Source organism: Rhinolophus sinicus, linkage group LG04 (assembly GCF_036562045.2).
Source record: "Rhinolophus sinicus isolate RSC01 linkage group LG04, ASM3656204v1, whole genome shotgun sequence".
In the NCBI taxonomy this organism is placed as follows: Eukaryota; Metazoa; Chordata; class Mammalia; order Chiroptera; family Rhinolophidae; genus Rhinolophus; species Rhinolophus sinicus.
The window spans coordinates 146,624-174,023 of record NC_133754.1 but is presented as its reverse complement, the minus strand read 5'-3'; the positions used below and the strand labels follow the sequence as shown (position 1 = coordinate 174,023).

At 50.7% G+C, this 27,400-nt stretch overlaps 1 protein-coding gene across 2 annotated transcripts in view; it reads left to right on the top strand.

Moving 5' to 3' along the window:
- The first annotated feature begins 22,089 nt into the window (after positions 1 to 22,089).
- Positions 22,090 to 27,400, top strand: part of TDRP (testis development related protein) — a 32,982-nt gene continuing 27,671 nt past the window's right edge. The window contains exons 1-2 of one of the 2 annotated variants that reach the window (XM_019713681.2): positions 22,090 to 22,198; positions 22,882 to 23,072. In XM_019713681.2, coding sequence (XP_019569240.2) covers positions 22,968 to 23,072 — 105 coding nt within the window. In that variant the 5' untranslated portion in view covers positions 22,090 to 22,198; positions 22,882 to 22,967. Of the gene's footprint in view, positions 22,199 to 22,369; positions 22,452 to 22,881; positions 23,073 to 27,400 lie in introns of those variants that run through there. The other variant, XM_019713682.2, reaches the window with a different exon arrangement.

The window sequence follows — 27,400 nt, the reverse complement described above, 5'->3', positions numbered from 1 at the left end:
CCAGCAGTCTAGCTGCTTGTGTGTGGCGTTTCCCATCGTGTCTGCTTGCAGATCTCCGCGCACTTCACAGGGCCAGGGAGTGTGTTGTCCTCAGTACTGCAGCCTGGTGTTGGGCACATAGCAATGAGTGAGTAGGTGCGTAAGTACAGGCCTAGGATTCAACACGGGTCCTGTGGAGGGAGGGAGGGGCTTATCGGGTCCTGTGGACCAGAGTGAGATGGGAACCAGGAGTCAAGGATGGGCAGCAGTCAGACCCCCGAGAGCACCCCTACCTTCCAAAGCTCAGAAAGCAAGCTGAATGTGCTGACGGAAAATCCCAGAGCCAGCCAAAACTTTCTAAGGCTCTTGGAAGAGGGAAAAAGAAAAAATCAACGAAGACGGTTTAGAAAGCTGGATCATGTGTGTGTTGGCAAGGGTGATGAACCGTGCAGCCCATCTGAGAGGAATGAAGAATGCTTTCGGTCAAGTCGCATTCAGGCCTCACCTGTGACCCCAATGTCTGCCTGTGGATGCATAATCTGGGGGTATTCACGCGGGTCTTTGCCTTCATATGGACAAACATAGTCACCTCAGCATTGCTTGTGGTTCTAGAAGCAGGAGGCTGCCTGGGGACTGGAGGGGTGATTGTGACAGGATGTGCTGTGGGTGTTAGAAGCAACAACTTAGAGGGACACGTAGCCTCATAGATGGAGGGGTAAAGCAGCACACCTGGAGGGAAGCATGAGAACCATGGTGAGACGTGCATGGAAATCTTTTCATAAAGTAAGCATGCATGCACACAAAACAAATTTTACATGAATGTATTCATATAAAAAGATATGTGGTAGAATGACTGCCTGTGGCAAAGAGAGGGAATGGAGAAGAAAAATAGTGGATGAAAGAGGGTAACGAGCAAGCAAGAAAAAATGCCACGCACAAGAGGATGATATGGGGAAAAGTGAGCAGCATGATGAATTCAGCAACTGGGTCCAACAAACAAAGGAACAACCAAACAACATGCAACCAAACAACCCCACAACCATACAACAAACTACATAACCATACAACCAACCCAACAACCATACAACCAACTACATAACCATATGACGAAACAACCACAAACCACACACAAAAAAAAGTTTACCAGAGGGTAAGGGGAGAGGGAGGTTGTAGATGATGGTAAAGGGGATCAAATATATGGTGATGGAAGGAGAACTGACTCTGGGTGGTGAACACACAATGTGATCTATAGATGATGTATTACAGAGTTATGCACCCGAAACCTATGTAACTTTACTAACAATTGTCACCCCAATAAACTTTAATTTAAAAAAACAAAACAGAAAATGAAACAAACAACCGCATAACCAAGCAACCACACAAATAGCCAGGCAGGCAACCAAACAACCACATGACAACTGCACAACAGAAAGAGTGAGCCACGCAATGTGGTCTGGTTTATGGTGTACCAGAGCACTCACAATTTGAAACATGGAATCTGTACTTTTTGTAAAAATTGAAGTCTGAGAGAAATGGCAAAAGAAAACTAATGAAATTCATATTTGATTTTTAAATGTCACAAGATCCAAGATGGTCCTGGATATGCTGATACCTACACAAAATTCTCTGCAGGCTTAATTATCTTCTGCTGTGTCTGGTTCACTGAGAGCACGCCTGTAGCGTTAGGGTGTCTGAGCGTAAGAAAAAGATAGACTTGGGGAGTGTAAGTCACACAGCTACAGTCTTCTGTCCGGAGACGCCAGAAGCCTCACCGGGTAGAAAGTGCTAGGCCAAGATGCAGCCAAACCAAGGACAGCTGCTCTCCAGAGAGCTGTGACCATGTGCTGGTGACCAGGGCTCACTGGAGCTCCAGCCCTAGACGCAGGCTCTGCAGACGGCCTGGGGACAGCGAGAAGACGATCTGCTTCTCATGAGAACTCCCTTCCGTAGTGAGCGTGACTGGAGGGAATTTGGACCTCCGGATCATTACAGCACCCAAGGTGGCCACGTTGGAAACTTGTTAACTTGATCAATAGCAGTCTTGCAGAGGCTCATTCCGGTTTTCAATCTTCATTCTTTTTGATAGTAAGATGAATTTATGTGTCACGTGCCATTTTGACTCAGGTCACACTCAGTGTTCTTTCATAAAATTATTACTCAATTGAAAAGGGGATTCGGGGAGCCATGTTTCAGTAACGGGACAGGAGGGAAGGAGTGAGACCTTCCAGAGACACCTTCGTGAGGCATTCCCAAGGCCCCACGCGAGGCTGAGCATCTGGTTGTGCAGCATCTGGTGGTCATGCCTGTTTCCTCAACACTGGGCCTTAGATGTCCCCGACCCCAGCTTGCTGAGGTGGGCGTGGTGTCCCAGAGTTCTTTCCTGCCCCTTGCTCTGTGCTGCCCGTGGTGAGCCAGGGCCCAGGGAGGGCCGCTGGAGAAGTGACATGGGGGCCCATGGTAATAATTATGCCAAACAGCAGGCACTTGCCAGGACTGTCTCAGTCCTGAGGAGAATGGTCACACCAACTGGTCTCAATGCTATTCCACCCGTAGTCAGTTTCCCCCGTTGTCCTTTTGAAACCAGGATTCAATCAGAGTTTACACATGGCATCACTTATGCCTCGTCGGCACCGACTTTGCAGAGACCTGGTCAGCTGTCTTGTAGACTGGCCCATGTCCTCATGAGTCCATTTGTTTCCTCGCTGTCATTTCCTGCCACTAGAGGTTAGATTGAGGCCAGTGTGTAAATCTGGGGGTGATGTCCTCACCTGCAGCTGTTCTGAGCACCCCCTGATTTCTTAGCATGCATTCATGGTTCTTTCCCAAATCAGTTATGCACTGCGTTGCAAGGCAGTGAGGGGACCCAGGACTGTCTGCCGGGCTTAGCTCACAGCCCAGTTTGGAGTGCTACCAGCAGAGAAGAGTGACCAAGTGAAGGCCACGGTCTGTCTGTCAGAACCTACTGCAGTGCCCTGGGCGTTCTTCTGAACAAGGCAGCCAGTCCACTTGTCCTTCTGTGAAGCATGCAGGACAAGCCAGGTAATTCATGAGAGCAGGCACCGGCCTGCCCAGGGTCAGCAGCCCAGGCTGCCCCAAGCGTGTAGTGGACGTGTCCCCTGGCTCCCTCGCCCCTGCTCTCCCGTGGGGTGTGGCCACATCTCATCACCGAGTCCTGACCTCAAGCAGTTGCTTTGCCCAGAGCCTTAGGCTGACCCTGCGAATGTTGTTTGGGCGGACGACAGCCTTTTGAGGTGCCTTCTGTCCTGGTATGTCAGCGCCACTTTGCGGAGCCCTGGCTGCCCATCTTTCACACTTTGATGGTCCCTGTTGCCTCGACAGCCCAGTGCTGGCCAATCCACAGGCTGCAGGCAAGTGGCCGGCTTGGACGGTCGGTGGTGCCATGACCCATCTTCTTTAGCACCAGTCCTCTGGAGGGAGGCTTGCCAATCTGAATCCTTTTTTGGGAAGGGCTCAAATGAGCCGGAGCTGGCTCCCAGCTGCAGAGAGGGGTGACCTTCACCCACTGCGGTGTCACTGCCACAGGGCTTACCTGTCCCAATTGGCTGGAGAACATTCTGCAAATGAGCAGGGCGCCTACATTTGGTCATTCCCTGTTCTTGACTTTGAGGGGGTCAAAGCATAAAAGTGACTTCATGCTTACTCAGGAAGGCTAGGAACACTGAACAAATAGCCATTTTTGCAGTTACCCTTAGAGGCCTCTGTAAACTGCTTTCTTACTTTCAGGGTGAAATGCAAAGCTAGTCTAAGCTACAGTGTTACTTTGGCTAACGGTTTAGTTACCCTAGAGGAGGTTCCGGGAGAACAGACATACCATCTTCTGATCTCCCCAAATCTTGTTGCAGAGGCGTAAAACTGGCTTCAAGTTCTAAGTGACCCATGTCTAAATGCACTGAGGCAGGAAAACACCGTCTTGTGTGTGGCCAGGGTCTCAGCGTGCTGTGGTTACATGGCAGCCCTGTCACCAGGGAGGGCATGTGAATGCATTCCCTAAGTCCCCCTGCACTGTGTCAGCACCTGCTCGCAGAAATGTCAGGGAGAATGGGTGGGTGGCCGCTGTGTTCTCTGCCCTCTTTCATTCCTATTTTCATCTCTGAAGTGATGTTTTCTCCAAGGCATCCAAACATAACATAACTTTTTTCAGTCACTTGAGGAGCCTTCTTTCCAGTGTTTTCAAAATGTGACACATAAAAACATCATGTGCTTCCGTCCCGCGGATGTGATCCGCTGTGAAGGGGCGGGGCCGCTGGTCGCTGTGAGCGGGGTCCCAGCGATGGCCCAGGAAGGAGAGGACGCTCAGTGGCCTATTTCCCAGTGGCACAGTTGAGATTGGTTAAAACCCTCTGGTTCCAGACACCCATCCACCTCTGCCAATTTCCGCTCTTTGACCTCAGTGCAGGGAGGCGTGGGGGCCCCGCCCGACCCCCGCAGGACCGCATCAGGTGCCGTTTGTCCTTGTGTCCTGCTCCCCGTGTCCCCACCCCACGGAAGTGTCCCCTCCAGGCTGCTCTTTGTGTTGGAGTGTGTGTTCGCTTAAAATGGGCAGTGTTGTTTTGTGTAGATGCTTTAAATTTGCATAAACAGTGTTGGGCTGTGTCCTTTGTCCTAATAGCCTGTTTGTAAGATTTACACATTTTGTCACTCCGGTTGTGGATTCTCACTGCCGTCTACTGCCTCACAGCCTGTGTGACCACACATCGCCCATCGTCTCCCACACACGCTCTCCCCTCCTCCTGTAGCAGCGGCTTGGAGCTGTGACTGCAGGCTGGGGGCTGCGTCCTGACCTTTCAGGTGTGACTTCCCATGGTCTAGCCCTCGGGCCATGACTGGTGATGGAGACCACCTTCAGCCCGTAGATGGAGCCTCACCTGGTGGCAGAAGGACGGCAGCAAAAGACCAGGATGAGGCCAACCCACTGGCCTAGCCCCAGCTGGATGGAGAAAGAAGGAAGCTCTGTGCAGCAGCACCCCCTCAAATGACACCATCACCCCAAAATGGTGGTGGCACCCAACACAACCCAGGACACCCCAGGACACCCTCACAGATGCTGCCACCATGAGGCGGGAAACTGACACGCGGGTGGGGCTGCCTCCCCTCGCTGGGCCGCCAGGTGCTCTGGGGAGCCCCACCGGGCCCCACTTTGCATACCACCTTGCTGCTTTTCTTGTTGCCCATCTGGCGGTAGCGTGTTTTCCCATCGACTGCTGCACATGTCCCCTCACTCGTGAGGAGCTAATTCCACATGTCTGCTTCCTTCCCAGGGAGGCCCCTCTGGGGCTGCCCACGCAGGTCATTTTCTTATTTTCTGTAGGGTCCCGTGCTTTTCTTCTCGACCTACAGGAATTCCTTGCATGTTCTGAGTGCAGTCTCTTAGTTGCTTATTGTGTCTTTGTGAACATAGCTGCCATTTCTTTTATTAGCTCTATAACTTTACCTTTCACATTTGAGTGTTTAATCCACTTGAAGCCCACATTTGATATGACAAAATTAAGGCTCCAGCTTCATTTTCTTCCTCCATAAAATGAGCAAGTCTCTCAGCCCCAGCCTTTAAAAACCTGTCCTTTCTCTATTGATTGTGCAGTGGCCATCTTTATTAAATGCCAGGTCTCCTGTATGCCCACAGGTCCATTTCTGAGTCCTGTTTCACTATAGCGATCCATCCGTGTGCTCCTACAGCAATCCACGCAGCTTTTACTAACGTGACTTTGTATTACTCTCACTGTGAGATACACAGATCCCCCCATTACTCTGTATTTCAAAATTACTTTGCTATTTATATATTTCTCTTTTTTTCATATACATTTCAAATGATATTTTTTAGTTTACCTAAAATTCCAGCAGGGATTTTTATTTCCATTTCAGCAGTATTAACATCTTTACAAAATTAAATCATCACATTCAAAAACATAAATTTGCTCATACCTTCTTTTTTGTCCTTCAGTGGGGTTTAAAATATGTCTTCATAAAAGTCTGGTGTGTTCTTTCTTAGGTCAATTCCTGATACCCACTCAGTAGGCACTTGTTCCTTTAGCACGTCCGCGCTGAGTGGCTGTCACGGCTCCAAGCACTGGGGCTCAGGGATGAAGAAAACAAGCCGGCCCGTGTCCTGCCGGCGGTGAGATTCTGGGTGACATGGAGCATAAGCCTGTTTTATGGACTTACGAGGAGTGGCAGTGATGGAATGCAGAGGGACGTTCTAGTGCCTTTATTTTTATTCTTACTGTAAATAGGTATTTACTCATTTACTATATTCTATCTTTTACTATTTTACCATAATATTTCACTCTATGAGCACTGAATTAATTTATTTACTATAATACTTTCTAGTTGAACAGTGATGGGGTAGAGGAATGATACTAATTTTTATAAGCTGACCTTATTTCTGGCAACCTTGCTGAATTTCCTGTTAGTTCTAAAAATCTTTCAATTGTATTGAGGAATCTATTTGATGATCTACTGAACTGCAAATCTCCTTTTTTCAATATTGATGCTTATTGTTTAATTTTCATGTCTTCGGCTTGTGTCTGGGACATCGAGTGTTGAACAGCAGCAGTGACACCAGGCATCCTTGTCTTGTTCCTGATCTTAGTGTGAATTATATAAACTTTATCCAAGTACGATGTCGACTATAGGTTTTGATATATTTTAACTTTTCTCAGGGTAGCAAATTTCCATCTGTCATTTTCTGAGACTTTTTCATAGATAAATATTAAATGTCATGAAATGAATTTCCTGCATCATCTCAGCAGAACACAATTTGATTATTTTCTTAATCCACTGTGTGGTGAGATAGTTTATGAAAAATGAACACAAATTGTTTGACGGTCTTCCCACTGAGAGGCAGTGGTCTCTGTCCCCTCCCCTGGAATTTGAGAAGACATGATTTCTTTGTCCAAAGAACATGACGGAAGTGATTGGGTGACTTCCAAGGCAGGTCACCAAGTCACCTGATTTCCGGTTCCTCTCTCTGTGGGAAGTCTGAGACCAGCACAGGCGCCAGCCATCAGCCACCATGAACGACCGGCCACAAGCGTGAGCTGTCTTAGAGGTCTGGCCAGTCGGGCCTTCAGATGACACCGCGTGAGGGACCCCGGCAGAAGAGCAGGCTCTCCCCACTTCAGGCCTCTGAGTCTGGGCAGGTCATGCGTCATAGTGACTGGGACCTGTGGCTGATGTGCTGGTAGATTCCTGATGCTCAGTATCCTGCACTGACCGTAAAGAACTGGTTTCCTGCGTATCTTCTTGCGTTGGAGCACTGTGCCTACTTGGGTCTCCCTTCTCATCCAGTTTGGCGACACCCTCCCCACCCAGTTTCCGTTGGGGACTTGCCTCACTCAGACCTCCTTCAACAACACTCACTGTGGGAGCAGGGTACCCCGCTGCCCGTGATGACTGAGCACAGCCGGGGAGCACGGCGGGAGGCCTTAATGTGCAGCCTGTGCTCAGGTGTCCCCACCAGCCCGGCCACGTCACTGTCACAGCTGTGCTGGGTCTGAGGTGCTTCCTGCCCACTCCTCATGCATGTTGGAACTGCATTGTGGTCGGAAGCTCTCTTGTTCTCTGTCCCCTTTGTAGGGCTGACTTATGTCCCCCAGAAATCCATGTGTTGAAGCCCTAATCCCCGGGCCTCGGACTGTGACATTCGGAAACAGGGGCGTTGCAGATGTAACTGGTTAGCATGAGCATGGGGTCGCACCGGAGTCGGGGGTGGGAGGCTCATCATACGTAATGGGCATACCTACAAAGGGAATTCTGGAGACAGACACGCACAGGGAAAGGCCATGTGAAGATGGAAGCAGAGATGGGTGATGCGTCCACAGGCCAAGGAGCGCCGAGGATGTCCAGAACCCACCAGAAGCTGGGAGAGAGCCTGAAACAGACCCTCCCTGGGCCCTGAGACGGAGCCCACCCTGCAGGCCTCTTGACTTGGGACTTTCAGCCTCCAAACCCTAGACAGTTCAGCGTCAGTAGTCAGGTCAGATCCCTCACTGCGGGGTTCGGCCTCCCCTTGGTGACCACCAAGCATCAGTACATGACAGCTGCAGTCAATGTAGGGTCCCTTCTGACCTGGAAAGTCTTGATCCAGGATGGTCACAATGATGCCCGCTGTGAACTGCACACGTGACCCTCAAGCCGCGGGCTGCAGTCACACCGTGTGGGTGGACAGGCTCACCTCTGTCTCCTCAGCCCGCAGGATCTTGTAAGGATTACATGGGGCGACGGACAGAAAGCTGAGCACTCACCTCAGTGGCAGTCGATGGCTTTCCTCCTCTGCTCCCAGGTTGGGCATTCAGAAAGGAATGCCCTGCCCCTCGGTGCTTGGGAAGCTGGCTCCTGCTGGCCTGAAGGTCCCTGGCGAGTCAGGGAGGTGCTTCTCCCACCGGTGTCCTCCTGTGTCGTCCTGACAGCACAGACCGCCACACTCCCCTCTGCAGTGTCCTGGACCGACACTGTAGGTGTGATGGGCAGTTGAGGTGAGGTAGGGGTGCAGAGGCTCTGGACAAGTGGCCCCCAGGAAACCTGGCAGTCCCCACTGCTGCTCTGTCACCTGGGGGTGGAAAGCACTCCCCCAACCCAGATGAGATTCTGCATCTCATTACCTGTTGAGTTAGGCCAAATCCCAGTGTTAGTTTTGTGAGATCTGAAGATTATTCTGGCGCTTTCCTTATCATTCGTGATATATTTTTATATATATATATATATATATATTTTAAATCTGTGGAGAATCCCTGTGAATACATGAGGTTGCTGCATGTGGGGAGAAAATTCTAATGTTTTCCCCTTTTAATTACAGCTTTTGAATTGCCATATCGATTATGCTCAGTCATCCTAGCTTGTGATATTATAAAACTAATTCAGTGAACACAGACTTCTCCTGGTTAAATCTCATAGTGGCTCATGAAAGTCTTAATTAAGCATCTGCTAAAAAGTAAATGAGCTATGATAATGTTTGATAATGGCTGTCATTTTGGAGAAACTAATGCCAGGCATTTGGGGTGGATTCTGAGAGCTCCTGCTTTAATTCATGGTAACATTTCTGCATTAGATCTTGTTCTGAACTTACTGTGTTGGAGGTGGCTGGGAACTTGAAAGTGGGGTGCAGGGACAAGAGTCAGGTCAGTGTCGGCACCTGCCACCCGTGACCTCCTGAAATGCACCAAGAAGGCACCAAGGTAAATTCACTAAGAAACTAAGAAGAAAACGAGGGCATACCAAGCTTGATTTTGACAATAATTAGGGCAGAAGTACAGTAAAGCCACCATGAGCTGCAAGTTCTGAAGGTCCCACCAACTGGTATGTCCGCACCTTCTGCCACCACCACGTGGGCTACTGCTGGTTCCTGGCCATGGGAACCAGGTGACGTGCGAAGTCATAGATCAGAAGTTGCCCCGAGGTCCTGGGGAACTTCCGAGGAGTCCCCGGTTAGACTTTTGAGTGGAGACATGTGGAGTCAGCCGGAAGGGACCTCTCTATTGCATGGGGATGTCCTGACACCAGGATACTGCATCACGTCTGTCCTTGCCACCGCTCAGGGTGGACTCCAGGTCTCCACCTCAACAAGGATCCATGGATGGGAGAGGCATTCTTCTCTGAGAGCCCAGGTGGCCCACTCAGAGTCCTGGGCCTGCGCCCCCAAACTCCACTGGTGCTCAGCCCCTCCTGGCCTCCCCCACAGCTCCCCCCACAGGGCTGCCTCCTGCTTTGTCCCCAGATCCGGCACTCGTGGCACCTCCGGGGACAAGGGGAGAACCAGGCTCAGAACTTCCTCACTCCGGACTGCAGTGAGGCAAAGCACGTGGTGATGTGAATATTAAATATGTGTGACGCACAGGGAGTGTGTGTAATGTGACATGTACCTGTCGGTATGGGCGTCACACAGCACTTCTGACATGGGTGAGAGCTATGTGGGCACAGGCACATGCTTCTGCCTATGGCCTCCTCGGCTGTGGCTTCTGGAACTTAAATGTCATTTCCAGGCGGTGACACTCGGTAGGGACGTTCGCAGTAGCAATTCCCCACTGAGATGAGCCGGAGCACAGCAGATAGGCAGAGTCGCAGCAGCTTCAGCACGCGTGGGGCGCCTCCAGCCGATGGTGCTCCCCGCCTACACGGCTGCGTGACAGTGTGGACGGGTGTGCACAGCTGAGGGGCGCTTTGGAAATCTGCACACACGCCCTGCTGTACACACTCACCCAACGGGAAGTGCCGGCTCGGGCTTTCCTGTTTTCATCTAATGGGGAATTTGCAGCGCAGACCCAGCCTTGCAGCCCGCTTCACACAGTGTCGCCCCAGTGTTCCGAATGGCGTGGCAGCTGCATGTCGATTCTTCAATCATTAAAAAAAAAGAAAAAGAAAAAAAGAAAAAAGCTGTTGGCTGAAGCCAGTGCAGACCGCCCTGGAGAGGGTCCGTCCGGTGCGCAGCGGGCGGGAAGCGGGCGGGAAGCGGGAGGCGCCGGGACCGCAGGGAGGCTGTGGGCGGAGCCGCCCCGCCCCGCGCGTCGGGAGGGAAGGGCCGGTCCTCCGGCGACGCGGAAACCCCGGAGCGGAGCCCCGGAGCGGAGCGGGAGCCGAGCACGCGCGTCCGCCCCACGCTGCCAAGCTCAGACCCGACGCCCTCTGCCCGTAGATTCGTCAGACAATACTATTAAATTGCAATTTGAATAATACTTGAAAAAAAGGTTTTGTAGGTGTGGAGCAGAGGGAGCTTCCCAGAGATGAGTTAGGATACAAGCTATTAACCTTTTCCCGGCTAATGACAGCCACTCAAAGTTACAACTGGATGTGAATGGAACTGCTTTGCATCAGTTTCCTTCAAGATTACTACTCACAGGGATTCGGGGATTTTTTTTTTTTTAATTTTGAAAATGCCGTCCTGTCAACACTGCTTATATTTAGCCACTAAGGGGCGTCCTAAACAGCAGATTGTTTTAATGCAGAAAGACTGGTCTTTTTGTTTGTTTGTTTGTTTGTTTGTTTGTTTTTGTTGGTTTTTGGTCCTTTAAGACTGGTTTTTTTGCATTAATTATAGACAGCTTTATGGTAGCCCTCAGCACCCCTGCACGGTGCCCCCACACTGTGCTGCGTACACCCTCTACACACACACACACACACACACACACACACACACACTGTGATTGTTGGCCCCTCCAGCAGGAACCCTGAGAACCTGCAGGCTAGCTTGGGCTGTCAGGGGTCCCCTGCCTCGGAAGTGCCTAGAGCCGCATGGTGCTGTCCCTGCAGCCCTGGTCCAGGCTGGCACCCACTGTCACCAGAGCTCCCCCACAACGGGCAGTGCTGAGGAAATGACAGCCAGTGGTGAGGACCTTGCGGGGCAAGAGCCGCTGGCAGCACTGAAGACTCTGCAGCCCCCCTGGCTGGTCAGCCTGTGACACCCTCAGGGTCAGACTCCCCGCATAGGATGAGAACCAGGTGAGTGCACACAGGTGAGGCCCATGGGAGGCGGCCGTGGAGAGCGTGTGGTGTGTGGTGTTGTTAGGGCGGAAGGCGGGAGCAGGTCCAGGTGACACCCAGCTCTGTGGTGTCCAGATGAGCTGTCCCACGTGGTGAGGATAAATCTCGAGAATAAAGCGGATCTTTCTCATGGAGCCCTGCACAGAGGCTAACTTGGGAGCAAGGACTAGTGTCCTCGCCTGCGAGCTGGCTGTGTGCCCCCCAAGGTCCACGTGGAATCCTAGCCCGCTGGGTGGCGGGAGGTGGCCCACGTGAAAGCCTCAGCAGAACATGCCCTCGCCAGGCACTCCCAGCCTCCAGACACTGACAAACAAGCCGAGCAGGCCTAGCTGCGGGCACTCCCAGCTTTTGGCTGCTCCTCGGGGCTCCCCACTGACTCGTCTACTGTTCAACGTGGGTACGATTTCCTTCAAGGTAGTATTCGCACCCTCCCCTCACCCATGAAACAAGATTCTGAGAGTCTTTGGTCTCCAGGCAGCTCCTTCAGTCACCAGGAGGCTTAGAGGGGGCATGGAGACGGCCTTCCTGCCGCAGGGACATCAGCTGGTAGCAAAGGACTAGTCTCCAGACAACTTGAAGACGTCACTTAAAGGAGCGCTGAGGAAGTCTTACCGATGTCCTGGCTAAAACCTGTAGATTGGCTCGCCTCAGAAAGTACGTGCACAGAACACCACTGCTGGGGACATGCTGACCAGGCTGGGTGGCATCATTGACACATAATTTAAAAACTGTTTCCGATCCCAGAAGCCATTCACACGGTCTGTCTGTCTGGCTCCCCGCTTCCTCCCTCTTGGCCCCTCCTTCCGTCCCACTCCCTCCCCTGTCTTATTTTCCTGGTCATTTTATAGGTCATTGCGTCCCTTAGGTTAAAGCACATGGAGGTCCCGGCTGGAAGAGGTCAGCCGCGGGCGGTAGGATTCGGGGCAGGTGCACGGGCTGTGACACTGAGGACAGAGGGCCCAGTAATTCCCAGTGAAGAGCCATCGTTTCATGTGGCTGTCCACAGGTTTCCAGGAAGGCCGGAATTCCTCCTGTGACAGGATCTTGGCCCAAGAAGGAGAAGGAAAAAATGTCACCTTAGTCACCAGTGTGCACTGCATGTGGTTAGAGGAAGACAAGTGTGCGGAACACCCAGAGGTGTCAGAAGGCATTCTAGACTTTTCCAGGAGGAAAGGAAGCAAAAAAAAACCCCACAATATTCAAGCTCTGGATGCAAATGTTACCTACTGAGATAAGAGAGGCATGTGGGCGTGGCACAGAAGAAACAAATCCCAGGGCACAGCTGGCCCCCCGCTGACCTAATGCTCCATCCTGCTGTCTTCCTGTTCCTTGAAGGACCCGTAAGCAAATAGATGGCTGAGTCTTATCCAAAGTCCTCTTCCCCTAAATCTCTGTGTGGCTACTTGTCACAGCCCCTCCGGCCTGGCTGGGAGCAGAGCTCCCTCAGGATGGGCGGGGAGCTGAGGGAGGGCTGTGACCAGTAGATAAGGAGCCCGGTGGCCTGAGAGGACCCCTGCCCTGGTTATGTATCACACGACTGAATGTTGGTGATCCCAGGCAAAGCGTTCTGTCCGCACACAAGTGCACTCTCTGTCCTATAGCTATCGCCTGGGAATCTAGGCATTGGACGTTTTAGTCACAACTGCAGTTCCTTCCAGTGGGAACTCACTCTGCCCCTGTCCCCAGGCCACAGCTGGCAGCTCACCAAGGAAGGACAGGATTGTGCTGCCGGATGTCCGTTCAGCTCAGAACGTGGACCCCACTGGCCTGCTGGCTCCCACCATGCTCACCCGGTCCTCATGAGAGGTCCTGACTTTGCCAGTTTGGAAGCAGCGTGACACGTTCCGGCTACAGACCTGGCTGGCCACTGGCACGCTTCTGATGCCGCTCTGGGGGACAGGGCCGCCTCTGATGCCGCTCTGGGGGACAGGGCCGCCTCTGATGCCGCTCTGGGGGACAGGGCCGCTTCTGATGCCGCTCTGGGCGACAGGGCCACTTCTGATGCCGCTCTGGGGGACACGGCCGCCTCCAGGGTGCTCTGGGAGACAGGGCCGTGACTGTCCCTCAGGGCTCACTGGGGCATTTGGTGAATTGGGAAATTTTTGCCTTGAGAATGCTTTCTGTCAGCCCCTCCCACATGAGCAAGCACTGCGCTCAGTGAGCAGCTGACACACTTGGTTGTGACAGTTTTCGTCACAACTTGAAGTGTCTGGTCCCCATTCTGGTGGCCGATATCCAGTCTGCCCGTCTAACTGCCACCAGGAATCCCTGCTCCTAACGTGACAGGTGAGCCGTGTGGTGGCCTGCTGCTCCCAGGGTGAAGCCCAACAGTTTCTCAGTTTGTTTGGTTTTGTTCTGTGTATTGTTTTAATGTGTGGACTGAAAAGTTCTTCCCAGACGTAACTGTACCACGAATCCTAGACATACACACTCGAGGGGCTCACAATGCCACTGACCCTGTTTTCTGGCCAAGGACCTTCCAGGCCGGTGGCTGTGGCACCGCCAGTTGGGCGCCAGGTGGCAGCTTCTGGGATGGATGCCACTTCAAAGCTGCCTTTGGATACTGCCACTCGTCCTCAGCGCATTCTGTTTGGGGTTGTTGTGTGGGCGTGCGTAGGTCCTCGCAGCAGTGGCCACAGGGGTTCTGGGCAGCCAGTCTACCTGTGTGGGCCTTCATTCTTTATCTGAAAAAGGTGGGTGATGGAGAAAGGCAATACTTGTAGCCCATTAGCATCACAGTCCCCAGGGGGCTCGGTAAAGCACAGAACCCTCGAGTTTCTGATTCGAGGGGGGACAGGAAGAACCTGTGACCAGTCCTGGGCCTCAGCAGCCATGGGCTTTGAGAATCACTGTCTAGAGCTTTAGGTTGAAGGGTGACAAAGAAGATCACTAGTTCCTTTAATGGACCATTAAGTTTAATAAACCAACTAAAATGCGCACGCCAGAAGAATGTACTGGGCCCCTCTGTGTAATGATTATTTCCCGAACCAAAATCCCTGAGAGAAACATGACAGGTCTGAGCATGTGGGTGTGAGGCTGGGGCTCCAGGAAAACCCAGGCATTTGGTCCCTACCTGCAGGGGGCACACACTGAGGGGGGCCTCGTCCCCAGGCTGGGTCTTGTTAGAGAGGCTGTGCACCCCAGCACCTGCGAGTTCATGGCTGAGCTATGGCGTGAGCCTACTACATCCAGGAGCCCCGCCTTTCTACACTTTCTCTTCTCCAGGTCAGTCATGCAGGTTAACTCCTAGGTCCCTGCTTCATGGTGAAGGGACTACCAAGTACGCAAGACTCCAAAACTTTCTGCTTTGCCTGTCGCCTGAGCTGTAGGCACTGGGAAATCAGCAAATGTCGGGAGAGCCCCCTTGTCTGCCTGAAGACAGGCCCCCAAAAGGGAGGTAGTGTCATTGCTCCCCTCCCCCCGGATCCCCTGCCCAAGGAGACACACACAGACTTCTCTGTCAACGCCTTCCATCTCCTAAGGGCCCAGTCACGTTTCCTCAAAGGCATTGCCTCTGCCCTGGACAGGAGTGAGCCCTCCCACTGAAAAGGTACAGTGTGCATCTTTCTTCCCGTCATCTGCCCCTTGTCAGCTGCGTTACAGCCCCAGCTCAGGAAACCAGGAGGGTAGAGGAAGCCCAGCACCCTTCAGCTCAGACACACCCCTGTGTACACTCATTGATGGCAGGGTCTGCTGTCACATTCCAGAGTTGCTTTTACGGTCCTGACGTCAGATGCTCTCCTTGCAGCCCACTGGCCGCCTGGTCTCCACTCTGCCTGCAGTGTTTTTGCTGGAAAGAGGGGGAGGGCTGACTGCAACCAACCTGGAGGAACCAGAATTGGTCCCTGGGGCATAAGCAGAGGCTGCAGCCCCCAGCTGGCTGTCGGGTTCCAGGGAGAGAGGCCCCACCACTCCGCTCTGCAGACCTGCTCCCAGAGTTGGGGGCATAGTGTGGGCATAGCTGCTGAGTTTGGGGCTAGTTTTCTGACACATTCCAGTAGCTCAGGTTTGCTGAGCACCTACGTCTACCGGCACTGCTTCAAGGAACACCCTGCTACCCCATGAGGCAAGATGTGTCACTAACTCCAGAGACTACAGAGGGGACGTGATTTACCCAAGGTCACAGCTGAAGCCAGTGGAGCCTGCATTTCCAGCTGGGCTGCTCCAGCTCTTCTGTCTGCGACTACAGGTCACAGGCTTTCAAATGCCTGTTTATGAGTTTCAGTTTCCACATTTTAAAAGCATATAAGTATATTGTTTAAATACAGAATAACCTTTTAAAGTAATTGTAATTTAAAAAGGAAATAAATATCACCCCTATTAAGTAAGACACTGGGAATCATTCAGATGACACACCAGAGTCGAAAGGGCTTTAAAAGCAAAGCATGCTGACGAAGGGAGTGTGCACCATCTTCTCTCATCTTTGTTCTGTTATTAAACTGTCATTTCCTTGGGAGGAAGCAGAATTATTTAAAAGGCACTGGCCTTTGGTCTGGTGACAGGATGGACAGTAACTGGAGGTGGAGGTGACTGCCAGCCCTTGGAGAAGTGAGCAACCTGGGTGGACATGGCCAGGGAGACCCTCCTGGGGGACTGGGGGTGCCGTGGGGGGGGTGTGGGGACAGAGCCAGGAGAGCAGTTTCCAGGCTCTCGGCCTCACATGGAAAGGTGCTGGCTCGGGTAGTAGATGGCCATCAGCTGTAATAAGCTGGTTGGCTATGAGCTGTTAACAATTAGTCATTAGCCATTAATATAACTGCTGTAGCTATATTTGCAAGGGGGTTGGTTGGTTGGTTGGCAGAGAAGCGGACGGCAGATTGTCAATCGTGTAGAGCCTGCTCCCTGTGTCTCCAACCCAGCCGTCAGTGAGAATATAGTGGTATGACTCCCCTACCTATGGCTCCGTGGGTGTTCCTTTTTGGCCTCACCATTCTTGTGTGGGGAGCAGAAGCTGAGACCCTGCATGACACATGGCACAGCGAGCAGGGTACAGCGCCAGCCAGAATCCCCAAAGAGGTAATGGAGTCGTCTGCCCCTGGGCAGGAGGATGCGTGGCCCCCACGCGGTGTGTGGTGCCCGGTGGCTGCTACTCTCATGAGCTGGATCCCCGTGGAGGCGTGGGAAGATGTGGACAGTTCTCTGACCAGCATAGGCCAGAGAAAGCAAAGGTCGTTGCAGCTGTGTGGGCTGGGAAGTGCTTGCTGAGGCAGCCCAGATGCGGAACTTGTAGTCCTAGGAGGAAATGCTTGCTGAGTCCTCCGTGGGAAATGCAGGTGAGGTCAAGGTCATCCCTCACCCCCAGGTTGGTGAGGACTTGGAGCTCTCGCTCTGTGGAGAGGGCACATTGTGAGGCCAACACACAGCCCTGGTGAATGACTGTGGACTATGGGGAATTGCCTTCCATCCCTGATGTGATGGACCGCTTGACTGCTTGCTTGGAAACGTACCACCATGTAGTGGAACTGGTGGATGTTTGCTTCCTGTGTCTTGCCTGGCAGCTAGCGAGACTGTGGTGCAGGAAGACCCCTTGTTGGGGTGCAGGCGGATGTTTACTTCTTGTGTCTCCACCGGCTGCCATCGAGAATATGTAAGCACCTTGGCTGTGAGCCACTATTGTTCCAGCACGGTACCCTGAGAACCCCGGATGTGCCCAGAAAGACTGGTGGTAGAGAAGACCTAGCTGGACAATCAGCTCTAATGCGTCTTTTGGAGTAAAAATTAATATAAGACCCGGTATTATATTATATTATATTATATTATATTATATTATATTATATTATATTATTATTATATTATATTAAAGACTTGGTTTTATAGTAAAATAGGACTGGGTCTTATGTTAATATTTGCTCCAAAAGACACATTAGAGCTGATTGTCCAGCTAGGTCTTATGTTTGGGGAAACATGGTAGATAGATATGAGGTCTGACAATTAAGTTGGCGGACTTGTTGCAACCATGTTGCTCACCTTTTTTGATATCAGAGGGAGTATTCATTATGAATTTGTACCCACTGGGTACAAATAGTTAACCAAGTTTACTATTTGGAAGTGCTGAAAAGGCTGCGTGAAAAACTTAGATGACCTGAACTTTTCGCCAACAATTCATGACTCTTGCATCACAACAATGCACCAGCTCACACGGCACTGTCTGTGAGGGAGTTTTTAGCCAATAAACAAATAACTGCATTGGAACACCCTCCCTACTCACCTGATCTGGCCCCCAATGACTTCTTTCTTTACTCGAAGATAAAGGAAATATGGAAAGGAAGACATTTTGATGACATTCAGGACATCAAGGGTAATATGACAACAGCTCTGATGGCCATTCCAGAAAAAAAAAGTTCCAACATTGCTTTGAAGGGTAAACTAGGCGATGGCGTCAGTGCATAGCTTCCCAGAGGGAGTACTTTGAAGGTGACCGTAGTGATATTCAGCAATGAGAGATGTGGCATTTTTTCTAGAATGAGTTCACAAATGTAATTGTCAGACCTCGTATGCATAACAATTCATTTACACAGCTACATAAACCAAAGCGGAATTTTCCGGCTCTGTGCCCTCAAGCTTACTTCTCACAGGTAAACAGCATTAAAGTTTCGTGAAATCCTTTCAGGTCTTGTTTTTTCTAAGTAGAGCTAAAATTGTAAACCAGGTCAATGGGCTCCAAACTGTGTTCTTGCCATGGATTTAAAATGTATATAAAATGCTAGTAAACACCTCATAAGTAATAAGCACTCAGGAAACAGTAGCTGTAATTTTCAGTTTTGTTTCTAGCAACACTGTTAAATTAAGAGAATTCGTTGACCAATTAGTGAGTATTTATTGCTCAGATATTTTGTTCTCAGCACTATGCTAGGTATAGAATATGTCCGAGAGGTCTTGAGAAGGTCTAGAACGGTATTTTAATGCACACGTTCAGTTAAGGGTGGTGCAGAGAAAAACACATTGGTGGGATATTAGGTGTAAATTTTAATATGTCAGGATCTGAGGGCCACATTGTCCTTAAGTTTACATATTACCACAACCCTCCAGATGTTAAAAATGAGCGTTCCTTCGAGATCAATAAAAACTAACATAGGAGAGAGTGGCAGTTGCTGTGGGGGCCTTTGAGGTGCTCAGTGTAACCACAGGATCCGTGGGACACACCTGCCTGCGGCAAGGACTGAGTCCCCAGACGAGACCTGGCCCTCCTCACTGGAGTAACCGATTTTAAATTCGGAGAGCACAGGGATGGCCCTACAGTCGTCTCTCTTCAGATCAGCTTCCACTCCCCACCTCCCGGGATGAGGAACAAGCTATTTCCCAAGGATGTTCATCTCACCCTCAAACGACTTTGGTTTCTGGAAAGTTCTGTATGGCACCACAGACCATACTGTCCTTTAAATTAACTTTGCCAGAGTAAAGCCTCACCACGTTTAGCCTTCAGACAGGGATGGCACAGTTGACTGTTATTATAAAAGTTAGTTTCTATGTCATGAATTTCCAGGGGTTCTATTAGACAACACAGGCAGTTCAGGCTAAAATTATTAGCTTCTTCCAATGAAGGGTTCAGGAATGGAAGGTTTTTAAATGAATTCTTATGTGCAAATCCTGTGTTTTTGTGATGCCAGATTGTGTAAAGTGCGCCTCTTATGAACTTCAACAAGCATGACTGAATTTATAAAATTCATCAATCAATGAATGACGAGAAATTCCTACAACTCATGAGAAGTGCTTTTCAGAACTCCAGAATGTCTGAAGGTCCTCCCCTCCCCAGAAATAATGCAACATGTTGTTGAAAATACTCTAGAATTAGCTATTTGATACCATAAGCCTGGCTTTCTTCTTCCAGGTTGTCCTGGGTTTGCAGGGGGTTAACTTGTGGTAAAAATTTCAAAAGCACAGAAATGCGGATATGCTGGCCAGAAAGGAAGCCAGAGGTCTGGACACAGGCCCGATGCTCTCTTTGCATAAAGAATAAAGACATCCGCGGCATTTGTTGAAGTGTTCTGAGTTGGTTTTCCACGTTTTCTTTGTAGTGTCCTTGAAGGTGCTGTGTTTGGCTCCTGGCTTTGTTTCATAACCTCTGTTTGATGGTGTTTGCCTTGATCCGTATTGTGCTTCCAGTGTGTTTATTTTGACAGTACCCTGAGGGCCCCCCCGCTGTGAACTCAGTAAGTCCGTTGTGTTGGTAGTGCATACTGTAACCAGTGCCACGTCCAGGCATTTCAACTTCTTAAGCCTTTTCAGCCCAGAAGACTAAGCTAATGTGACCTGGTTTGAGAAGGTGTGTCTGTATAAAGTTTTAACATGCTTACCTATTCCCATGAAGAAGGGGTTCTTCATTTCTCCTGAGTATTTTTAGTGGGTGCTCTGTGGTTTTCCATCAGTTTGTAATGTTTGTGCCTGGTGGGTCCAGAGATTTTCCGGGTCCTGGTATCATGTGACTGCTGATCTCATGAGAATGTAAGATGGGGACTCGTGGTCTTGTGGCCACACTGTCTTGCTTTCCAGGTGTCTGGTTGATTTGTCAAGTTAGGCTTCTCCATCTCCGCTCCGTGACCCCTGCCAGACCCTAACCACTACCCTGTGAGGGGCCCATTCCTCTCCCACAGACAAACTCAGAGCCTCTTTTCATTTTAAAAGTTTTGCTGCTGATCATTTCTAGAAAACCTCCAAAGGTCCATTTGACTTTTTTTTTTAATTTTTATTGAGGAATATTAGGGGACAGTGTGTTTCTCCAGGGCCCATCAGCTCCAAGTCATTGTCCTTCAGTCTAGTTGTGGAGGGCGCAGCTCAGCTCCAAGTCCAGTCGCTGTTTGAAAACAGTTGCAGGGGGCGCAGCCCACCATCCCATGTGGGAATTGAACTGGCAACCTTGTTGTTGAGAGTTTGTGCTCTAACCAACTGAGCCATCCGGCCAATCCTCCAGAAGGAAGCTCAGCAGAAGGTCGTTGTCTTCAATCTACCAGCTGTAGAGGGTGCAGCTCGCTGGCCCATGTGGGAATCGAAACAGCAACCCTGTTGTTCAGAGCTTGTGCTTTAACCAACTGAGCCTCTGGCTGTCCACATTTGACTTTTATCTTTTTGAGTTACAGTGCTTAAGAAAATATTTACAGAAGCCTACAGTTCGGGAATCTTTTATAAAATCTGACTTTCAATTTTTCAAGTCATATAGGAAAATATAGTTAGTGTGAAAATTGTAATGTTGAAGTATATCGAGTAAAACGTTTCTCTGTAGAAGTTAATTTGCTTGGTGGGAGGGTGTGCACGTTAAAATTTGATACTAGCAAATGGGTCATGTTTCCTTCCATAAGTTTGTACCATCGGCACCACTGGTCTCCCCAAAACAGTTTCCAACACTGGACACATCTTTTTAAGTCAATACCACTTTGATAGGTGGAAAAAATATGGCATTTCACATTAATTTGCATCTCTGACTATAATGCAGTTGAGTATCTTTTCATATTTTATTGTTTGGCTCTTTTCTGAGACACGAAATAAAAGTCACTTTGTAGTTTGGAATGTGCAAGGGGCCTCTCCTTTTGGTGAGCAGGACCTTCTGCTTCAAGGGGGTCCAGTGACTCTGCAGGTTGTGCTACGTACAGTTTGGGGTCCTGCCAGTGCATTGTGACTGAGATTGTAATCTCAGCAAGAAAAAGTAACAAACAGCTGTACTTCCCTGAAAATAAGACGGCGTCTTATATTAATTTTTGCTCCAAAAGACACATTAGGGCTTACGTTCAGGGGATGTCACCCCAAAAAATCATGCTAGGGCTTATTTTCTGATTAGGTCTTATTTTCAGGGAAACACGGAATTATAGACCAGCAAGTTAGTTGTAAAGGTCCCTCCAGTCCCGTCCTACACCATCTGTGGCACAGCTTGCTTGTCTGTCAATGGCCAGGAAACCCTTAGAATGGTTTACACATCCTTTGTCCCCAAGACTGCTGCGCTGCTGCGTATCAGGCATCAGGAATACGGGGGCCACAGCGAGGCCTCCAAGTGCTGTGTCGGTTCCCAGGTGGCTGTGGGGGTCTGACTTTGGCCTGGCCAGGTGTAGCAACGCTGCTCCCTTGTCTCTTGGACCCCAAACTCTTAACGTGGATACTTAGCCCCTTCCTTCTCCTCTCGGAGGTTTGGGCTCGGTCCACCCACCTATTTGGGCCGAACCCAAGCCCCGGATGCACACAAGGCCGCGAAGCATCGCATACACCTGACTGCTCGCTATTCTGGGTCTCCTGCCTGTCCCCCGCACCTGTAGGTCCGCGTTCCCCAGCGTCCTGCCTCCCAAACACTAGAAGCCCCAATGCTTAGGGCAGGGGCTCGCTCCGCACCTCCCACGAGGTAGACAATCGGGTAACAACGTGAGGTCACCCCGGGCCCGTGTGCAGGAAAGCTGCGTGTCCGGAGCGCGGGCACCTGGGACCCCAGCCTCGCCTGAGGTCGCGCCGCGGCCCTGCGCGGGTGGACATTGTTCCAAGGACATGGGGTCACCGGCCTGCCCGGCGCTGCTTTTCTGGGAGAGTCAGCCGGGTTCGGGTCCCTTTCTGCGAGCGGGGGTCGTGAGCCGGCACAGCAACTGACTCTCCAGCCCGGGGCGCCCTGCACCCCGAGCCGCGCGCGGCAGCCGGTTGTGGGCATGCGCACTGTGTCCGCCCCGCGTCCCGCTGCCGTTGCCATGGGGACCGGAGGCCGGGCCGCCCCTCCCCCGTGCTGTCGCCTGGCGGACATGGCCGCGCCCCACGCCCGGGGGTGAGGGGTCGGCAGGGGTGGGGAGAGGGTCCAGGGAAGAGGGGGACCCGGGTGAGGGGTCGCTGGGGGTTCCCGAGGTGGAGGCTTCGGCGTGGGAGGTCCGGGGACCCGGGGTGGGGAGGTTCCGAGTGAGGGGGTGCTAGGGGCTTGCCGGGGTGGAGGTCCGGGATAAGGGGGCGCTGGGGGGCCCCGAGGTGAGGAGTCGGCATGAGGGGACCAATTTTGGGCAGGTGAAGGGGACCGACTGAGGGAGGTAGGCTGAGATGGGGGCCTGAGGTGGGTGCTCGAGGCGAGGGGGGCGGGGAGGCTGTGAGGGGCGGGGACGTCTCGGAGGAGGGGAGCTTCGTCCTGGGTGGCCTGGTCGGGGGCGGGGCCTGGGCCGGGGGCGGGGTCCTGGGGGGGTGGCCTGGTCTGGAGGTGGGCCTGGCTGGGTTTGGGTCCCGGGCCTGGTCCTTGGGGCGGGGGCGTCGGGTCCCGGGTCCGGGGCTGGCCTGGTTTGCGGGGCCTGTGGGCCTAGTTGGGGGCGGGGACCTGCTTGGTGTGGGGGGGCTCGTTGGTGGTGGAATCAAGTCCGGGCTGGAGGTGGGCCTGGAGGGGTCGGGGGCCTGGCGGTGGGCGGGGCCGGGACCCGGGAGGGTGCGGCTGGCCCGTCCCGCCCCACTTGCCGCGTCCGGGTCCCGCAGGAGCCGCAGCCGAAGCTTCCGCGCGCTGCGGACTCACCGGAGAGGGGCGCGCACGGACGCACGGACGCCGGAGCCCGCCCCGGAGCATGTGGAAGCTGAGCCGGGGCCGGGTGCTTTTGGACGAGCCCCCCGAGGAGGAGGACGGCCTGCAGGGGGGCCCGCCGCCCGCCGCCGCCGCCGCCGCCGCGCAGGTGAGAGGGCGCGCAGGTGGGGGGCGCGCAGGTGGGGGGCGCGCAGGTGGGGCGACACGCAGGGATGGGGGCGCACAGGTAGGGGTGCGCAGGTGAGGCCTGGGCCTCACGGCCCGTTAGACTTATCCCGGGCCCTCCGCTGTCCGTGTTGACCGCCCCCACGCGGGGTCGCGAACGCGGGGCAGGTGAGAGGGCGCTTCCGACGCTGGCTCGTGGCCTTCCTGCAGAAGTGACTGCCTCCCGGGTGGAGGCTGCGCAGGACATTGGCAAGTCCGCCCCACGCCCGGCGTCCCGGCGGCCGCGCGCCACGCAGGGGTGGAATAGCGGGCAGGTCCTGGGTCCTTGGTAGTGGACCGGCCTGCAGACATCAAAAAGCTCTTGGTTACCACAGCAGCGTGCTAAATGAGCTAAATACTTGTTTGGATAACAACTATTTCCTTTTTTAAAACCTTTGATTGCCGGGAGGAAGAAGGCAGATGACCTTTATACGGAAAATGGAGACACTGGCCTTACAAGTTCAGAGATATGCTTGGAATGTTCAGAATTTTTTAATTAAAAAGGATCCCAGGTGGATCCTGTGTGCCTTACATATGCTGCCCACCCCCCACCCCCACCCCCAGCCTTTTCTTTCTTCCAGTGCAGTATCCTTTTCATGTGCATGAAATTTAGGTCAGAAATTCAGTGCGAGCGCACTCTCTCCCTCTCTCTCTCTGAAGGTGGTCAGAAATTTTCTTTTTTTGTTAAATGTTTGCAAACTGCTGTTAACGCTGTTGCTGAAGTTAATGATGATCCTTATCTTTCCTCTCAGGACTTGGTAATAGTTCACGAGATTGTTTCTTTCTCAATTGCAGCAAAATAACTCCCATTAGGGACTGAAGTTGTTTCATCTTGGTAGATACTTCTCATCGTAGTGAAATGCCCGTCCCACCTCACGGAAATTAATGTGATTAAGCATTTAAATAGGGTTTCTGTCTTAACTTCTTTCAGAAATTACTTTTTGATAGTGCTTACCTGACTTATTTTGTAAATCTCAAAATTTCATGGTTACTCTAAACAGTGGCTTTCTTAAATATAATGAGGATTTATGGGAGGTTTACATGTAGTTACATAGCTGTTTAATGTAAATAGCTGTGGTTGGTCAAAGATGAGCAATATTGTTATTTTGGGGTGTACCCTAAAACCCGTGTTTTACCCTCTTAAGTTTCATTTTGAAAATTTTCTCACATAAGGAAAAGTTGGAAGAATAGGAGATTGAACAGCCAGATGTAGCCCCCCCTAGATTCAACCGTTAGAGACACATTTACTAAAGTTTTTTCCTAATCTTCTAGTTTACAGGATTGTTGTCTATACCCTTTTCTAACTGTATGCATATTTTTGTGTGTGTTTTTATAGAGTGTTTTTTAGGTACTCAGGAATACTGAGTGGCGAATCCAGAGTTCCCATTGCCCCCTGCCACACACGCACAGCCTCCCCCACCTTCACAGTCTCATTTGTTGCCATCAGTGAACGTCCACTGACACGGCCTCATCGCCCAGAGCCCCTAGTTGACATTGCAGGTCTCACAATGGGGTGCCTTCTATAGATTTGGACAAATGTAACGTAAAATCATCCATGGTTAGAGGATCACTGCCCTAAAAGCCCCAGCAACCACTGGTCTGTCACTGTCCCCACAGTTGTGCCTTTTCCAGAATGTCATAGAGTTGGGATCCTACAGTCTGCAGCCTTTTCAGACTGGCTTCTTTCACTCAGTCATACGCAGTTCAGGTCCCTCCATGTCTTTTCATGGTTTCAGAGCTCATTTCTTTCTGCTGAATAATACTCCACTATCTGGATGGACCACAGTTTATTTACCCTTACCCTACGGAAGGGCGTCTCGGTTGCTTCCAAGTTTTGGCGATTACTAATAAAGGTGCTGTAAACATCATGTGCAGGTTTTTGTGTGACGTAAGTTTTTAACTCACTTGGACAAATACCAAGCAGCGTGACTGCTGGATCATATGGTGAGACTGTGTTTAGTTTTGTAAGAAACCGCTAAACTGTCCCCCAAACTGGCTGTACCATTTGCATCCCCACCAGCAGTGAGTTAGTTCCTGTGGCTCCGTGTCCTCCCAGCATTTGATGTTCGTGTCTGGATTGGGGCTGTTCTGGCAGATGTGCAGTGGGGTGTCATCGTTGGGTTAGTTTGCATTTTCCCGATGATGAGTGATGTGGTGGATTCTCTTCTCATTCGCTTACTTGCCATCTGCATATCTTCTTTGGTGAGGTGTCTTGAACAGGTCTTTTGTCCATTTAATTGTGTTGTTTTGTTTTCTTATTGTTGAGTTTTAAGAGTTCTTTGTATGTTTTGGATAGCAGTCCATTATCAGATGTGTCTTTTCCAGATATTTTCTCCTAGTCTCTGGCTTCTCCTCTTCATGTCTTCACAGTGTCATCTTCAGAGCAGAAGTTTTTAATTTTAATGATGTCCAGGTTATCAATTACTTCTTTCATTGATTGTGTCTTCTGTGTTGTACTTAAAAGAATCATTACCTTACCCAAAGTCATTGGGTTTTCTTCTGTGTTATCTTCTAGGAGTGAGATTTGACTGTGTGCTTTTTATGTTACTTTATTAAGGGTATCTATAGTTTAATGTATTGGAAAAACTTGGCTATAGGAAAAGACATATTTTTTATTGTGACAGGTTAGTCATACTCTAAATTTAAATTTAGTTAATTCCTTGAAGAGGCTTGATTTTATCCTAAGGCCAGTTTCTCTTAGAATTAACCTCATTACAAGTCTACCATAAAACTTCTGCCTTCAAAATTGTAGTTTAAAGTTGAAAGAAGTAAGAATTAGTACGTGAGGAGAGTGTGCTGGCTTTGTTAAGTTCGGTGTCTTGTTGGAAGAACGTTCTCACTTCTCTCCTGTTTGGCCTTTCAGCCCCACCCCCAGGGTCGGGCAGTCCGTCCCGTGCAGACAGGCAGGCGCAGGGCCCTCTTCATCTTACACTAGAAAGGTATTTGGTTTGCATTCAAATCTGGTGTGTTCAGCTTCCTTGAAAATCAGGTCACACAGCTGTAATCTCTGTTATTTTTTTAAAAAAGGAAAATGTAGCTTATTGTTAGGTTCTAGTGAGCTGGAAACGTGAGGCATCAAAGTCACTACTGGATTAAGGAACGCTTAACTGTTACTGAAATAGTTTCAATACTGTAGAAAATGAATTTCTCTGAGCTGCTCCTTAGACTCTTGAATTTTTTTGTCATGGATACACATCTACTTTGTGTTAAAGTAAAACAGTGAGGTTTATAAGATGAAACATTCATTGCAATTATTTAATAGCATGAAGAGACTTACAAGTTTTAATGAGTCTAATGTTTATTTAAAGAAACAAAACTGCTATGCGTATGGTAGAAGTTCTGGATGTTGAATGTTAGGTCTTCTACCTTCTTTCCAGTAGGAAGAAGTTTTCCATTTTCTTGGTTAGCTGTCCGTGGAATGTTCGTGCATATACGTACATGTGTGTTTAAACTCACTCCTTTGCTTTCTGCACTGCAAACACTCTGTGCCTCCACGTGCTCCCTCGTGTGTCCCCAGCATGTCACACTTCAGACTGCAGCTGGCAAAAACTCACTGTTAGGCTTGTAATAGTACATGCCACACTTGGCCTCCGAGGGAGGCCGAGATCCTCAGCCCTGTGCTCCAGCCCCGGCACTTTCTGCTGCAGGGACAAGGGCGGGCACACAGGTGACACCCAGGCCGCCCAGACCGCTGCTTCCAGTCTGGGAGCCATTCAGCAAGCTTTAAGTGAATACCTTTTAAAATCTTGGAGAATTTCTGGCACATTTTCATGTTAAATTTTTCAAAGGCTTAGACATATTCTGTAGGCATCCGCCCCCAAACAAAACAAAACAAAGCAAAACAAAAAAACCCAGGGAACATTTCGTGGGGTTTTTTCATCTGCTTTGAAGACAGGAAGAGCCAAGGGGTCAGAAACCTGCTTGGGTTCCGCAGACTGTCGTGTGGGTGCACTGTGGGCTGCTGCTTCCCGTGGTTGGGAAGAAGGGTGGGGTCTGTGGATAGTGGTGGTTTATCTGAGCTCCTAAGTTCAGAAAACAAACCTCTAAGGCAGGGCTATCCAAGCTGCTGGCCCATGGGCCAACTGTGGACCATGATCCATTGTTAATTGGCCCGCAGCAAATTCCAAAAATATGTTTAGTTTACTTAAATAAACCAGGTGAGGCAATATGTACTTCGCCTCTAAGGGAGTGGCCCGGCTGTTTGTGTATTTTACCGCATATGGCCCTTGGTAAAAAACGTTGAAAAACGTTTGGACACCCCTGCTCTAAGGC